General features: G+C 45.1%; 1 protein-coding gene across 1 annotated transcript in view; it reads left to right on the top strand.

The window, feature by feature from the left end:
- Window positions 1-17,130, top strand: part of ACO2 (aconitase 2) — a 41,911-nt gene that overhangs the window by 1,220 nt on the left and 23,561 nt on the right. The window contains exon 2 of the mRNA XM_059680777.1: window positions 16,695-16,831. Within this exon, the coding sequence (XP_059536760.1) occupies window positions 16,695-16,831 (137 nt within the window). The remainder of the gene's footprint in view (window positions 1-16,694; window positions 16,832-17,130) is intronic.

The raw sequence follows: 17,130 nt of genomic DNA, 5'->3' as shown, positions 1-17,130 counted from the left end.
ACTTTGCGAATCTACTTTGAATCAAGTAGCACAACTTGGATTTAAAAAGAAATTGTTATCTGCTGTACTCAGCAAGCGTTACGTTACTAGAAGTTATTTTTTTTTTTATTTTGCTTAAATTTAAACCATATGTTTAAAGTTAAATCATTCATCTTAAAAATACTTCTGACCTCCCAATTCTGGGCAAAGACAAGGGATTTTCCCTAATGACCACCTCAGATCTTTTGATTCTCCAGGTTAACACTGGAAATACTGTAGTTGTTTCTTCCTGACCCTGCTGCCCCATGATGTAGTGAAGTCAGGAAAGATTAAGAAAAATGATTACAGACATAGGGAGCGTGAAAGAAAGAACTAATGTCACAGTATTTTTTAACTGAAAAGGAGTTTTGGAAAGCATGAGTGTTAGGTCAATGTAGAAGAGATCTGGGCTATAGTTTGTATTCTGCCCTGATCCTGTGACCTTGAACAAGTTACTTCTGTATCCTAGTTTCCTCATCTGTCATTTGGCTTCCATTCAGATTGTTATGGTGATTGTTAAAGTCATGAGACAGTTTCTGATCATCATGTAGTCCAACTTCCTCTTTTACAGATAGACAAAATCCAAGACCTTGAGAGCCTGGGTGACTTCCAGGGACAGAGTCAGGATTAAAATTCAGGTCTGTTCATGAAGATGAATGAACAACATTATACCAACACTACCTCCGAATAGCCAGGCTGTGTTAAGTAATGGCCGGATGGCCAGCTAACACTGCCCTCTGATACCTTGTAAATTTACCTCTTTCGTGTTTAGCTCCATTGGAGATGTGATGGAACTACCTTGGTTGTCATGTCGGCAGAACTCTGTCTACGCATTAAATATTTTCCTACCTCGTTCACCACATTTTTTAAAAAATATATTTTATTGATTTTTTACAGAGAGGAAGGGAGAGAGATAGAGAGTTAGAAACATCGATGTGAGAGATACACCGATCAGCTGCCTCCTGCACATCTCCTACTGGGGAAGTGCCTGCAACCCAGGTACATGCCCTTGACCGGAATCGAACCTGGGATCTTTCAGTCCGCAGGCCGACGCTCTATCCGCTGAGCCAAACCGGCTTTGGCATCGTTCACCACATATTTACTGAGCACCATGGCTTGCTTCAGATACAATGATAAGCAAAGCAGACAATTCCTGTCCTCATGGAGTTTCCACTATATTATAACGTATTCTACTTCAGAGAACCTTGGAGATCTTTCTCAGCCAAAATATTTTTCTTCTGCCCTTGACTGGACCAAAGGTGAAGGTAGATAATAGAATGATGGCAATTATAGTACCACTAGCTAACATTTACCTTACTGTGTACCAGTAATCTCACATGACCCTGTGAGATAAGGCAAACCTATTCGCCCTGTCTTATAGATGAAGAAACAGGATTAGAGCAGAAGCATAATGTAATGGTTAAGAGCATGGATTCTTGCATCACACTACCTTATTCGAATGCTGGCTCTAATACTCACTAGCTGTAACGTTGTGCACATTACTGCACCTCTCTATGCCTGTTTCTTCACCTGTGAGATACAGATAATAAGAGTACTTCAGACTGGTCTAGTAATCATATTATAGTTGCAAAGTATTTAGAACCCTGCCTGCATGTAGTGAATGTTATTAAGTAAAATAAAATAAACTTGTCTAGGCCTTATCACTAGAAGATGTCATTTGAGTTAGCACCTTTCTGTTCCAAAGCCTAAGGCCCCAGCCACTGCACTATTCTGCTTTCCTTTGGCATCAAGATTCAGCCTGTTGCCCAGGGTACCATTAATGCTCTATAAGCTGAGAACGGCATTCTTTAAATTGAAAGTGTTCTATCATTTGACAGTGCCTGCTACCAGGTAGTAAGATTAGAAGCAGAGTGAAGAAAATGGAGGTGAAATTTTTGAAAATCCACATTTACTTTCTGTTTTTTAAAAATTTAGTTTTCGCCAAAACCGGTTTGGCTCAGTGGATAGAGCGTCGGCCTGCGGACTGAAGGGTCCCGGGTTCGATTCCGGTCGAGGGCATGTACCTGGGTTGCGGGCACATCCCCAGTGGGAGGTGTGCAGGAGGCAGCTGATCAGTGTTTCTCTCTCATCAATGTTTCTAACTCTCTATCTCTCTCCCTTCCTCTCTGTAAAAAATCAATAAAATATACTTTAAAAAAAAATTTAGTTTTCTGTAAAGGGCTGTGGGTGATAAATAAAAGGAGTCGGGAATTTGCAAATACATTTCTTAGGTGTTTGGTTTTGCCTTGAAGTTCTGGGGTGCTGAGTTCCCATGTGGCTTTGGGATGCCATGTAACCTTTGTCTGTAGATCTGAGATGGCAGTTAACCACGAAGAGACCTGACGTTTGGCAGAAGTTAGAAGGGCCTCTATAAAGTGCCATGTAGGTTTCATGTTCACTGTAGTGTCTCCTCAGATATCCTGTAGCCAACTGTTGATTTGAATTGAGTGAATGAATGATTGACTGGATGAATAAACAAACTTCCAATGTCAAATTTGAGAGAGGGGGTAAAATCACTGTCTTGAAGACCAAGGGAGCACGCCATTGCCTTTTGGACCAGCTGTTCCCAAGACATTTGTTGAAAGTTTACTCTACGCTTAGTGCTGTTCTAGACATTGGGAGTGCAATAGTGAACCAGCATGGTGGAACTTGTACTGTAGTTCCGGAGAGACAGAAGAGGAAGAAGCAGACAAATAGAATGCGCCTACTGAGTGCTAAAAGGAAGATAAAATAGGATAGTGTGGCAGAGTAGGGGTGGGAGGTGGCATGGCTTTCACCGGGTAGTTGGGGAAGGCCTCTCAGAAGAGGTGACATTTGAGCTGATACTTCAGCGATAAGAAGACAGTCTCGCAGCGTTTTGGGAGGGGAGACTTCAAGTAGAAGGAGCAGCATGTACAAAGCGCCTGAGATAGGTATGAGCTTAATGTGTTGAGGATAAGAAATAAGGCCAGTGGTTGCTATGTTGAGGGAAAAGGAAGGTCCAGGCAAGAGGTAGCAGCCAGAGTCATGGCTCTCCTAAGGATTTTGAGTTTTACTCCAAGTGAAATGAAGCTTTTAAGCCAGTGATGGCGAACCTTTTGAGCTCAGCGTGTCAGCATTTTGAAAAACCCTAACTTAACTCTGGTGCCGTGTCACATATAGAAATTTTTTGATACTTGCAACCATAGTAAAACAAAGATTTATATTTTTGATATTTATTTTATATATTTAAATGCCATTTAACAAAAAAAATCAGCCAAAAAAATGAGTTCGCATGTCACCTCTGACACGCGTGTCATAGGTTTGCCATCACTGTTTTAAGGTGTGGAGCAACAGGATATGATTTATGGTTGAGAAAAATCACTTAGCCTGCTGCTTGGGTGACGGACCACAGAGAGAAAAGAGGAGGCAGGGAGACTAGTGTGGCTGATGGATTAACCAGGGAGTGGTGAAGGTGTCTGGGACTCTGGTGCTGGTAGTGGAGATATTTTGGAGGCACATGGGTTGAATGCGGAGTGTGAGGGATAGGGAATAATTAAGGATGATGCCTAGGTTTGCGGCTTGAGCAACTGAGGGATGGATGAACTTGAATTCGGTAGTCATGTGTTTGCACAGCACTTGTAAAACTTAGGTGTGGGCCGAAGCTCACTTATAAATTCTTGATCTTTTTAATCAGCTCTCAGCAAGTTACCTGTATTTTACAGGTAAGGACTCTGGGTAGGGCCAAGTGTCTTGCCCTAGGGTCCCTCACTTGTGTATGAGCATCATGTGCGAGGTGAGCCTTGTTCTCTCTCAGGCCTTATTCTGGTGCCTGGTGTCTCTAAGAGGCCATCTGGAAAGTATTTAAAATGAGTGTTGCCCTGGCCAGTGTGGCTCAGTTGGTTGGGCATCGTCCCGTGCCTAGAAAGGTCACCGCTTTGATTCCCATTTAGGACCCGTGCCTGGGTTTCTGGCTCGATCCCAGGGTGCAGGAGGCAGCTGGTTGATGTTCCACTCTCACATTGATGTTTCTCTTTCTCTAAAAAAAAAAAAATCAATAAAAAAATATTTTTAAATGAGTGTTAATGCGCCCGGCTGGCATGGCTCAGTGGTGGGGTGTCAACCTATGAACCAGGAGGTCACACACAGTTCAGTTCCCTGTTAGGGCACATGCTGGGGTTGGGGGCTCGATCCCCAGTGTGAGGCACGCAGAAGGCAGCCGATCAATGATTCTCTCTCATCATTGATGTCCCTATCTCTCTCTCCCTCTCCCTTCCTCTCTGAAATCAATAAAAAAGTATTTTTAAAAAATGAATGTTAATGCTTGAGCAGTCTGTCTTCATTGGCCCATCTGGTTTGGAAGCAGTGGTGCCTCTGGGCCTGTCAGCATGAAGGAGGTGAGGGGCTGCAAGGAGGCTGCGTGTAGTCTTTAAAGCACAGCGCACAGAATGTCCGGAACCTGAGGGTTACTTCTCTACCACAGACTCACTGTGAGGCTTCAAGCAAGGCCTCAGCTTCTGTTTAACCAGAAAGGTTAAGTAGTTGTCTGAGATCACAGGTTACACATCTGCAAAATGGGGCAATTAATAGCTACCTTCCCATTCAGAGAGGGTCCTGAAGGCCTAATAATACTTGAAAAGTTCTTTAAACTCTAATGCAATATAGAAATTTGTGAGTAGTTTCTGGTGTTATTTTAGAAATGGGCCACTTCTAACATTGACAAAGGGACAGACTTTTCCTCAGATTGTTCCAGAATGAACCTATAGAAACTTTTCTTTATTTTGGGGGGATTTGAAAGGTATGAAGAATGGTTTTCTTGGTTTCATTCTGCGAAGCTTGGGCCAAGGGAAAGGGCACCAGCTTTGGAGCCAAGACTGGAATTCCATCTTTGCTGTGTGGCTCTGGGCAAAATAGTTAATATTCTAGAGCCTCAGTTTCATAATTTGTAAAATGGGCACAGTATCTTCTGCCTCGGATGACTGTTGTGAGTATTAAATGGGACTGCATGTATAAAGTATTTGAGGCAAATCTGGCGCAGGGTATAGGCACTTGGTGAATGTTAGTCTCTGGCCCTAGCCCTGCAGATGGCCTACAGACTCCATGGCCCCAGCACTTACTCCATGGCCTTCAGCTCATATGTTTAAAAAAGACTGCTCTAGGAAAGTTGTGTGTTCCTTCAGTAATCTCCATGGATACTGGGAATGTACTGATTGTTCAGGAAAACCTTTTGGGTACTGCTCATAAGAGTTGGGAGAAGAGGTAGAAATGAATCCACTGGCTTCCTATTTTTTTGTTCTCTAAGTTGAAGGACAACATTGAGAAAATGAACTCTTGAATTGCATTTATATTATTTTCATAATTAAATGTTAAATTCCGTGCGGATTTTAGGGGCAGTAGGAGTATTTCTGTTTTCGACTATAGAAATGGAGATGGTTTCTGATTGGAAACTTTAATTCTGTGGCCAGTGCTGGGAGGAGGTACCTGAGGGTCTCAAGAATTCCTTTAACCCCTGCCCCCAATTCAGTGATGGGCTCCTTCACCTTCTGCTGGACGTTCGTGGTGTTACTGTTGTTTTTGTTCACGGAGAGAGCTACAGAGCTGGTTGAAGACAAGGGCTTTGCCTGTGAAAGAGCTTATATACATGCTGGTGAGGAAGAGGTCACTCAATTGCTATAATAATACACTGGGCCGAGGTCAGGGGAGGGGCTGCATGCGGGAGGGGCTTGCTCCACACTGGACCACCCTGGACCTGGCGGTTGCCCTGGCACATGTAGTCAGGCCAGTCACTGAACTAGATCTTGTTTTGCAAATACTGCCTGTTTGTCCCGCACAACCACCCGAGCAGTAGGTATCATTAGCCTGCTTTCAAGATATAGAGACTGAGGCCCAGAAAGGTTAAATAGTTGTCTGAGGTCACAGCTAGTATAAACAGCCAGATTGTGAATGCAGATCTGTTTGGCTGCAGAATGCAGGCTTTCTACCACTCAGCCAAACTGTTTCCCCGGAGTCCTCCCCTGGGGTAGAGAGTGAAACTAGACGTCTGTAGAGTAGGCTAAATAGAGGGGACACAGTTCGGTTGGCTCCATGCCCTGTCTGAATGTATGTCTGTTTGGGGCGGTGAATGCCTTCTGCCTAGAATACCTGCAGAGCTTGAGAGGGAGAGGCTAACCAGCCGTGGGCAAACTACGGCCCGCGGGCCGGATCCGGCCCGTTTTGAAATGAATAAAACTAAAAAAAAAAAAGACCGTACCCTTTTATGTAATGATGTTTACTTTGAATTTATATTAGTTCACACAAACACTCCATCCATGCTTTTGTTCCGGCCCTCTGGTCCAGTTTAAGAACCCATTGTGGCCCTCGAGTCAAAAAGTTTGCCCACCCCTGGGCTAAGCTGTGGGTCAGCCTCACAGGCTGCCTCCTGAGCTCGAAATAGTGCGTTGGTGCAGAGCTGCTGCCTGGGGGCCTGAGTAGGGCTGGGAATTTGCATGCATTTCACTGTGTGCCTGGAGTTTGCTGCTGACGCCAGCAGCAAAGGAGAACTAGACAGATGAGTGATTCTATCAACTGATTCCTTAAAGGAACCCCCTACTGCCTTGGAGCCCATTAGAGGCTGTGACTCGAGAGACACTACCTCCTGTCACCTTTCCAAGTCTCTGAAAAGGACTGCATCACTTTTGTGCCTGCCAGTTGCATAGCAACTGAGCTAGCTCATTGCCTCCCTGCAGGAGGGAATTGTTTCACTTTGGATTCTTAGGAGAGGTGCCAAGTATCGCCTACCAAGGGTGGGAGAAAGTTGTTTGAGACAGCGGAGGTGTGGGAATATGCTTTTTCTTAGGAAGGTGTTGACTGACATGCATTCCTGTGTTGTTCGCCTAGGCAGTGCCCACCTGAGGCTTCCCTGCTAGGAAGAGCTAGGCAGCAGGTTGCTGCAAGCTGTGTGCCTGAAGGGTCATGGTCAGAGGAATCAGGGTCTACCCAAGACCTCGAGGTCATCATCCTGCCTCATAAGGTAGTGCCATCCCACCACTGGGCAAGGCCTGTTTAGGTTGGATGACTCTGTGCTAGGCATTCAAGGATAGGAAGAGTGGATAAATGAGACACTTTCAGTCCCATTTCCATTCTGAGATGCGCCGTCCTGGTGTTTATGACCTTCTGGTGGTTGGGGAGAGAGTACAAGGCATAGTGGGAAACAGCAGCCTTCTTTCCATTCCAGCCCCGGAGGCAACCACTGACAGGAATTTTGTGTGCATTATTCCAGACTGTTTTCTCCGCATTTCCAAGCAATATATTCTTTCTACTCTTCACAAGATCTCTGCTCTCTTATTCCCATTTTACAGAAGAGGAAACTGAGGCTCAGCTGGGGGAACTGAGATTCGAAGCCAGATGCATCCCGCTCTGGAGTGGATGCCCTTTCTGTACCTTGGCACTGGGGGTGCAGTGTTTCTGCCCTGGACCTGGCCAGGTCAGCGTGTGGCTGGAGACGTCTCTCTTACAGAAGCAGCTGCCTCCGGAGACCGGGCTCCTTCAGGAGCCCGCTTGCTGGGACAGCTCACTTGCTCTGAGTGCTCGGGCCCGCTGACACGTTCCCTAAGGCAGTGCTGGCATATGCCGCGCTTCACAGGATGGACAGAAGGTCAGACTGGCCCGGCCAGGCTGGCCTCCTGCCTGAGAAGATGTCAGTTCCTTTGGTTTGGACTGTTCTCTGGATACAAGTGGTCCCAGGGGAAGACACCGTCCCTTGAGACAAGAGAGCAGTATGTCTGACCTTGGCCAAATGGGGAGGCCAGAGTTCTGCGTGGGTGTGCATGTGACAGGCCCCGGGTGGGCCACCTTCCCATGTGCTGTGTCTCTGAACAGGCACTGAAGGCTTAGCACCGCCTCTGCCATGGAACTCACTACTTGAGTTTAAAAGCGTTAAATCATTGCTCTGCCTTCATCCGTTCTGTCACCGAGTATTTCTTCAACAACTGCTGTGTCAGACATTGTCCTGGACGCTGAGTATACAGAGGTGACGGAATAGACACGTTTTCTGCCTTTGTGCAACTTACATTTTAGTGGAATTTACTTTCTCATCTGTCTGAGTCACCATTTTCTCATCTAAGCTAGGAACGCAGTGACCGGTAATCATCCCACTTGGCACAGTTGTTGGGAGGGTAACCTTGTCATCTTGCCTGGCACAGTTTCACTTTGTTTCTTCTTCTTTTTTCTTTCATTTATTTTCTTTTTTTAAAAAAATATATTTTATTGAATTTTTACAGAGAGGAAGGGAGAGGGATAGAGAGTTAGAAACATTGATGAGAGAGAAACACTGATCAGCTGCCTCCTGCACACTCCCCACTGGGGATGTGCCCGCAACCAAGGTACATGCCCTTGACTGGAATCGAACGTGGGACCCTTGAGTCCGCAGGCCGACGCTCTATCCACTGAGCCAAACCGGTCAGGGCCTTTCATTTATTTTCATTTCATTTCTGGTCTAGCTCCCCAGTGGGGTCAACATTGAGTGTGTTCCTTCCTTCAGAGTTTGTCCTGTGTCAGTAAATGCAGGGTCAGCAGAGCCTTTGTTAATCCTTGGGGGCCCTGGAGATGTGGAACCATCCAGCAAGGAAGGGGACCCTACAAGACCTGGGAGTCACTCCACCAGACACACTGAGAGCCCACTAAACAGAGGCTGAGAGACACTGTCGGGAGCATGTGAGAAGGGCATGGGCTCAGCATTCCCAGCTGTGTGGCCTTGGGCAGGCCACTTCCTCTGCATCTTCAGGGCAGTTAGCGAGGCTGAGGTCTTTACAGTGTCACTGGCACAGAGCAGGTGACAGCTGACATTTACCCAAAACAGATCTCAGGGCATCTGGCTACTGGTCACCCTGATGGGAGACTCCCACCCAAGTGTAAAATTAGGGAGTTGGTTTATAGCAGAGGAAGCCCTATAGGGATGCTTAGATTGGAGAAGACACAATTATGGTTTTCAACAGTTTGCAGGGCTAAAGTGTGGAAGAGTTGCTAAATTAATTTGATCTGGTTCCAAAGGACAGGGCTGGGAAGGGTGTCTGGCACTGGGCTGGGTACTTTCACATAGGTACTCTTTTAAAAAAAAATTCTTTTTATTGATTTCAGAGAGGAATGGAGAGGGAGAGAGATAGAAACATCAATGATGAGAATCATTGACCCGCTGCCTCCTGCACGCCCCCTACCGGGGATCAAGCCTGAAATCCAGGCATGTGCCCTTGACCGGAATAGAATCTGGGACCCTTCAGTCCGCAGGCTGATGCTCTATCCATTGAACCAAACAGGCTAGGGCAGTGGTCGGCAAACTGCGGCCCCTTGAGTGTGGCTCTTCCACAAAATACCACGTGCGGGCGCGCATGAACAGTGTGATTGAAACTTCGTGGCCACACTCAAGGGGCCAAAGAGCCGCATGTGGCTCGTGAGCCGCAGTTTGCTGGCCACTAGGCTAGGGCACAGGCATTCTTTTTTAATCCTCACTGCAGCCTGTGAAGGTGTTAACTCCACTTACAGATGAGAAAAGCAATGTTTCGAGGGTTAAATAAAACCACACAAGGCTACAGAGCTTGTTGGGCAGAGCTGGGATTTGAGCCCAGGTCTCCAGCACTAGAATCTGTCCTCTGAGAGAATGGAGGCACGTTTCCGTTCAATATAAGAAGCATTTGTTGTAAAGTATTAGGCCTGTCCAGTAGTGGAATAGACTTTCTGGAAAAAAATGAGCTTCTTAGCCTAATCTTGTCGCATCGGGTTATGGAGTTTACCAAAGAGAGGTTTTCTGCCTTGAGGCTGCCCTCCTCCCCTCTGTTCTAAGAAAGTGAAGGGTGAACACTAAGTGAAAGTCTGTCTTTTAGATAAGAGCCTGGTATTTATCCAGGAGAATTTCACAAGGCCAGAGACTTGGGCTCCAAGTATGGGGAAAAATTTTCCATGTCCTAATTGTTGTGACATCTGGGCTGGATGGCCTTATGGGTGAACTTAGGAATGTCTCTGGGCCCTTGGGCCAGGTTGAACTGAGCACTGAGTATGTTTTACTTTTTGATTTAGGAAATAACAAAACCCAAGTAAGTCATTATTTTTTTAAAATATGCCCAAATCATCATTCTTTTTAAAATAATACTGATCTGCTGGGGGGTGGGAGTGGCTGGGGAGAGGCCCGATGGGGAAAAAAGGAGACATATGTAATACTTTAAATAATAATAATAATAATAATAATAATAATAATGATTTGGACTACTCATACCCAGCCAAGTGATCAGCATATTATAAGACTCAGTGATACCTACTTTTAAGGTAAAATTAATTTCTTACCTTTTTTCTTTTCTTTAAATTTTTATTTATTGTAGTTAATATATATTTTTTACTTTTTGAATGTATTGGGTGACATTGGTTAATAAAGTTATATAGGTTTCAGGTATATAATTCTATAATACATTATCATGTCAAGTCTCCTTCCATCACTATTATCCCCCATACCCTCTTCTATCTCCCCCACCCCTTTCCCTCTGGTAATCACCATACTGTTGTCTGTGAGTTACTTTTTAATTTTTATTTTTTTTGTAATTCTTTCACCTTTTTCATTATTTTTTTTCTTGTTTATAAAGGTACTTGTAAGAAACTTGGAAAATACAGAGGTATAAAAAATTAACATTTTGGTAAATTTCCTCCCAATGTTTCTTAAGTTTTACAATTCAAATTAAAAACATGTACAAATTATAAATAGTACATTTATAATCATACAAGTAGCAATGGAAACATTATAAATATTTGAAACACAACTGACAAAGCTAAAATCCTCCTTTTCTATCAGGCCTTGATTGAATTTCCTCCTTCCCTAGGAGTAGAAGCACGTCGGTTGGGGTGTGTCCTCTGAGGTGTAAATCCACATACATAAATGTACATACAGAAGTACAGAGTGTTAAAGCACTACGTAACTTAACAATGAGTCTTGGGGATTTTTCCTAAAGTGTTGTGCAGTATTGCACAGGATGAAGTATAACTTTTTGTTTCATTTGATTGATTTGAGAGAAAGAGAGAGAGAGAGAGAGAGGAAAGGAGAGAGAGAAACATTGATTTGTTGTTCCACTTACTTATGCATTCATTGGTTGATTCCTGTATGTGTCCTAACTGGGGATCGAACCCAAAACCTTGGCATTACAGGATGATGCTCTAACCAACTTAGCTACCTGGCCAGGGCTAAAACATAACCTTAAAAAAAATAAATGGACATTTATGTTGTTTCTAATTTTTTAACTATTTCACTTAATGGTGCTTTGAGCATTCTCCCCCCCCCCCACTCTTTTTTTTCTTAATTTAAATTCTTTATTGCTTAAAAATATTATGTAAGTCTCCTTTTTCCCCCATTGACCTTTCCTCACCCGCTCCCACCCCCCAGCACATGCCCTCACCCCCCTACTGTCTGTATCTATTGGTTGTGCTCGTACGCTCATTGAGCATTCTTGCAGCTGCCTTGTGTATAGGTATGGTGTGGGTAGATATGGAGAAGTGGAATTTCTAGGTCATTATGTTGTTACTAAGGTTTTTGTGGTTTAATAAAGTTTTATTTTTCAAAATGTACAGTTGGTGAGACCTGTTGTTCCTGCATCTCCACCAACAGCTGGGGCATCCGCACATTTGGTGTTTCTGGTATAAATTATTTGAACTCTGTGCTTTGAAACTAGTTTAATAAGTCCTTCACTTAAGGCAAAGGTGGGGAACCTTTTTTTTGCCAAGGGCCATTTGGATATTTATAACATCATTCGCAGACTATACAAAATTATCAGCTTAAAGATTAGGCTGCTATATTTGGTCAAACATTTAATTAACTCACCCCTAATGCCCTGGTAGGGCCAGACCACATGATTTCACCGGATGTTCCCCACCCCTGATTTGAGGAGCTCCTGAAGGGTTACCCTGGCCAAGGAGCCCAGGATCTTCATTCAGTTTCTGAGAGACAACAGCTGAGGGTTATGAGCTTATATAGTTGGGAACTTCCTTTCAGAGTTCGTCATACGTGGCTTTGTCAGACAAAACTAGGTTATTGAGGTTGTCCCGAACTTTGTCTTTGGATCCCGTCTTCTTCTTGGCCTTGCCCCAGATTTGTTCACTGAGTCTTTGTCTTTCTTGGCCCACATTCCAGCATCTTCTTGTCGTCCTTGGGCAGCGTCGCACTGGAAGAGCAGCTGCTACCACTGCTGCCTCGATAAGAGCCGTCGTTACTAAGTTTTAATTGCTAGGCCCTGGTTGAGTAGCTCAGCTGGTGAGAGCATTGTCCCAATACGCCAAGGTTGCAGGTTTGATCTTGGGTTAAGGGCACATCCAAGAAGCAGCCAATGAATGCATAAATAAGTGGGACAACAAATCGATGTCTCTCTCTCTCAAATCGATGATAAAAAGTTTCAGTATCTATTGCCAGTTCTCACTGAGAAGACTTTACTAGTGTTCTCCAATTCAAGGCCACTCTCCCCCAAACCCTTGCTCATACTTTATGTTGTAAATCTTTAAATTTTTTGCCAGTTACTTTTGTATAATAGAGGTTAATATTCATGTTCTTTAGAAAACTCTGTCTTCATTCTTTTGCTTTTTAACATTCTGAAGTAGAACGCAAATTGCAGAAAATAGCGTGTGTGGTGCTTAAAAAGAAATATTTAAAAATTTTTCTGATTATAAAAAGTTAAAAGTTCTCCATAATTTCACCCTCCAGTGATAGCCACTGTTAACAGTTTGACATCTATTCCATTTTGATTTGATTTATTTTTTAGTTAACATTCAATATTATTTTATATTTGTTTCAGGTGTACAGCATAGTGGTTAGATTCATTCAATTTCTTTAACTCATTCAGGTCCAGGTCAGTACTTAGAATTGTCAGGAGATACTTGGATTTGAATGCTGGCTCTGTTATTTTCTATCTGTGAGACTTTGGTCAAGTCACTACCCTCACCCAGACCTCGGTTTCCTCATCTGTTGTGGCACTTGTATACAGGAGGGCTGTTCATAGTGTTATAACTTGGCACTCAGTAGCGTGTTAACTATACTACTGATGATTGTTATTATTTTCAGTCTTTGCTTCGGAACCTCAGCCATGACACCTGTTCAGTGTGGGTACCGTGGTACCAGGGACTGTGGGGAGGGGAGATTCATTGTGGAACCAGTGTTTGGTGCCTCTCTTGGAAACACTGAGTGTTAAATACCACTGGGTATCTGGCATCGGGCCAGAAAGTGGTGAAGCAGTGGTGGTTATAGGTATCCCTGGGCGGGCCTCAGGGAATTAATCCAATTGTGTGTTTTATGTATTTTCTAACTTTTCTCCATGAAATATGTCCTACTTTTTTAAATGGTAGGAAAAAGCCTAGTAAGTGCTACTTTAAAAAACCCCCAAAAAACTGCTTGTAGCATTTTACATTTAATTGCCATTCTTTGGGGCCCATTCATGTCATTTCATACCTCATGTAATTCTGCAGGTATTATTCCCTTTCTCTAAATGAGGAGATGGGTTCAAAGGCGAAACCTGCTTGAGGTCACACAACTAGTACAGGGCAGAGCTGGACTTTGGAGCTAGATCTAAGCTCTCTCACTGCCATGTTGCCTCTTGTAAGCCACAGGTTATAATTCGGGTTTTGGGATGGTGAACCACACCCTTCCTGACTCTGCCTGGTTGATCTTCCATTTTCTGCTTTGTCTTTACATCCCACCATTTTACATTTTAATAGGTGGTGCCTAATTGTCTCTCAAAAATGTTAATCTTGCCCTGGTCGGTTGCTCAGTGGCTAGAGCATGGCCTGCGGACTGAAGGATCGAGGGTTTGATTCACAGTCAAGAGCATATACCTGGGGTGCAGGTTTTTTGCCTTTCTTTTTTAAATATGTTTTTATTGATTTTTTAGAGAGAGGAGGATAGAGATGGAAACATCAATGAGAGAAACATTGATCAGCTGCCTCTTGCATGTCCACTACTGGGGATCAAGGCTGTAACCTGGGCATGTGCTCTGACCAGGAATTGAACTGGGGACCTCTTGGTTCATTCTCAACCACTGAGCCACACCAGCCAGGTGGGGTTGCAGGTTTTGATCATTGCCCTGGTCTGGGCATGTGCAAGAGGCAACCAATCAATGTTGGCTCTCTCACATCTCTCTCTCTCTCTCTCTCTCTCTCTCTCTCTCTCTCTGTCTTCTCCCTCCCTTCCTCCCTCCCTTCCACTCTTTCTAAGAACTAATGGGAAGAATATCCTGGGGTGAGGATTAAAAAAAAAAGTTAACCTGTTTACACTCTAGCCAAAAGCATCTGAGACTAGTCAATGATTGATTTGTCTTCGTACCAGTTTGCTCGCACACGGTTAACCACACCTGCTCTGTATTTAACCCTGCTCAACACGAGAGAGCTGGTTGGTAAGAAGAAGCAACATTCATCGGTTTAATTACTGATGTTTTCTAGCACCTCCTGTGTGTCAGACCTGGTGCTCAGGCCTGGGGAATTTAGTAACAAGTGAGCAGACACAATTCCTCCCCCAGAGGAGCTTACAAACCACGCAGACAGCTCTCACATATGAATGTCAAGAAGTAGCCGAAACCGGTTTGGCTCAGTGGATGGAGCGTCAGCCTGCGGACTGAGAGGTCCTGGGTTCGATTCCGGTCAAGGGCACGTACCTGGGTTGCGGGCACATTCCCGGTGGGGGATGTGCAAGAGGCAGCTGATCGATGTTTCTCTCTCATCGATGTTTCTAACTCTCTCTATCTCTCTCCCTTCCTCTCTGTGAAAAATCAATAAAATATATTAAAAAAAAAAAAAAAAAGAAGTAGTCAGTGGGAATATAAAATGGGCTCTCACTGGGCTGGGAGTTCAAGAATGATTCTCTGAGAAAGTGAAATTAATTTGGAACCTGAAGGATTAATGAGAACTACCTAGACAAAAGGCATATTGGGGAGGGGTGGGCAGTTAATTTACAAAAAGAAAGCGATAGATCTGTATATGGGCATTGGAAAGATGTATAAGACATGTTGACAAATGGTAAAAGCCAGGGGCAGAACAGCTTGTGTAGTTTCTCATTTGTGTGAGAAACACAGAGGCCGAGTGCGTGCTTGTGAATGCACTGGAGTAATAACAGAAACTGCGCCCAGTGCTTACGTAAGCTCCTGTCCTCACAGTAGCTCTGTGTGGAAATGAGTGTTTAACGAGGGTTAATTGTCCAAGATGACTCAGATAGTAAATGGCGTGCCAGACTTCAAGCCCAGGTCGCCCCCCTGGGCCGGCGGCAGGTTGGTCCTTCTGTGCACAGGCTGCTCGAAGTCCTCTGATGCGTCGTTGGTGGGCTCTTCACCCCTACCCAGTGCGGTAGATAGCGAGAACCCCTTGGTGGATTTTGAGCTGGAGGACAAGTGGAGCTGAAGTCTGCACTGAGCGCTCCTGCTGTGGTGGGGAGGTGGGCAGTGCTGGGGGTGCTGTTCCGAGTGGGGTTGGTGTTCACCATGGGTGACCCGCACAGGGAATGGCACTTGTGCGCTTGTATTGGTTCAGATGCTGAGATCGGCAGGGGTTGGATTTAAATGTCCTGGTGACACAAAGAAGGGACCTGGGCAGTAGCATGAGCTCTGCCTTGTCCTTGCCCAAGGGCATTTTCCCCCTCAGACAGGGAATACCACCTTGAAGGGAAGTGGCTGTTCCTTTCCCTCCGTCATTTCTTGGGTTCAGTTATTCTTCCCTGGTCACAATGAACCCTTGGAAGGTTGTCCCACAGTTTAAAATGAACTAATACAGACCCCATCATAACAATCATTTATCTATTGCTGTATAACAGGTTGTTGCCCCCAAACATAGAGTATTTGAAACTACAAACATTTCTTGCTCAGTTTCTGTGGGCTCGGAATTTGGGAGTGGCTTGTTTGGGTGGTTCTGGTCAGAATCGCTCAAGAAGTTGCAGTCCAGATGTCAGCCAGGGGTGCGGTTATCTGAAGGTTTGGCTGGAGCTGGAACACTCGCTTGCAAGATGGTGTGCTCACACACCTGGCAACATGGTGCTGGTATTGGCCACAGTTCCTCTCCAGGTAGGCCTCTCCCAGGGAAATGTCTTAACAACATGGCGACTGTCTTCCCCAGGAGCAGTCAAAGAAAAGGAGCCACGTAGAAGCTGTCCTTTTTATTACCCAGTCGAAGGGATGAGAAAATATCCAAAGTTCATGGATGAAGTTTTCCTCATTAATTCTTCCATCTACTCAACAGTCATTTATTGAATCTCTAGTATGTGCCAGGTAGTCTAGGTACAGAGATAAATCAGACAAATAGCGCTTGATACTAACCCTCAAGGAATGTGTAGTGCAGTGGAGTAGCAGCCGCGACATGGTTAGTGCTTCCCAGCTTACTGAGAACTTTCACAGATGTTCTCATCTCCTCTTTCCAGTGACCCTGTCATCAGCGGAGCTGGTTATGCCCCCATTTCCCATCTCCTCTGGTGCTCAAATGATGATGAATTTCTTAAGCTGATAGAACTTGACTTTGCTCCAGCCATTCTGGCTACAAGTCCCTTACCCTTTCTCCTGCCACAGGCTGTGTTCCTTGTGGCTGCTGTATCATCTGTTTCATCCCTGTGCCTCAGGTGAGGAAACCGAGGCTGCGGGCACTGAATAGCTCTTGACGTTGTCATTTCTCACTTTTCACCACACTGATCCTTCAGGGGTGGACCACCCTGCGTCCTCCATTGATGGTTGCTGTTGCCTTTCTTCCTGCAGAAAGCCCTGGGTGTGCGGCAGTACCATGTGGCCTCAGTCCTGTGCCAACGGGCCAAGGTGGCCATGAGCCACTTCGAGCCCAATGATTACATCCGCTATGACCTGCTAGAGAAGAACATCGACATTGTTCGCAAACGGTAAGGCCGCGGGGGGAGCTGGGGGACGGCGAAAGGTGCTGCTTTTGCTCCCTGCCCTTTCAGGCAGCAGGGCGGGTGCTTGAGGGTGACGGCAGGAGCAAGGCGCTTAGGGTGCAGTGGCCCCTGCGGAGGAGAGGCTTTGCCGATTGGCGGTGGTCTTTCTCCCTCTGCCGAGGAAAAGTCTGTTACCAAGAAGCTGGTGACACGGACTGGGCCTACGTGCCAGAGAAATACCTATTTCCTCTTCATGCGAGTGGGCCCGGAGGAGAGCTCGGGTGGGATCTGGAGCATATCTTTAT

The sequence above is a fragment of the Myotis daubentonii genome, chromosome 2, assembly GCF_963259705.1.
Source record: "Myotis daubentonii chromosome 2, mMyoDau2.1, whole genome shotgun sequence".
NCBI lineage: Eukaryota > Metazoa > Chordata > Mammalia > Chiroptera > Vespertilionidae > Myotis > Myotis daubentonii.
Note: the sequence above shows the minus strand (reverse complement) of the source record. Positions and strands in the feature narration are given on the sequence as shown.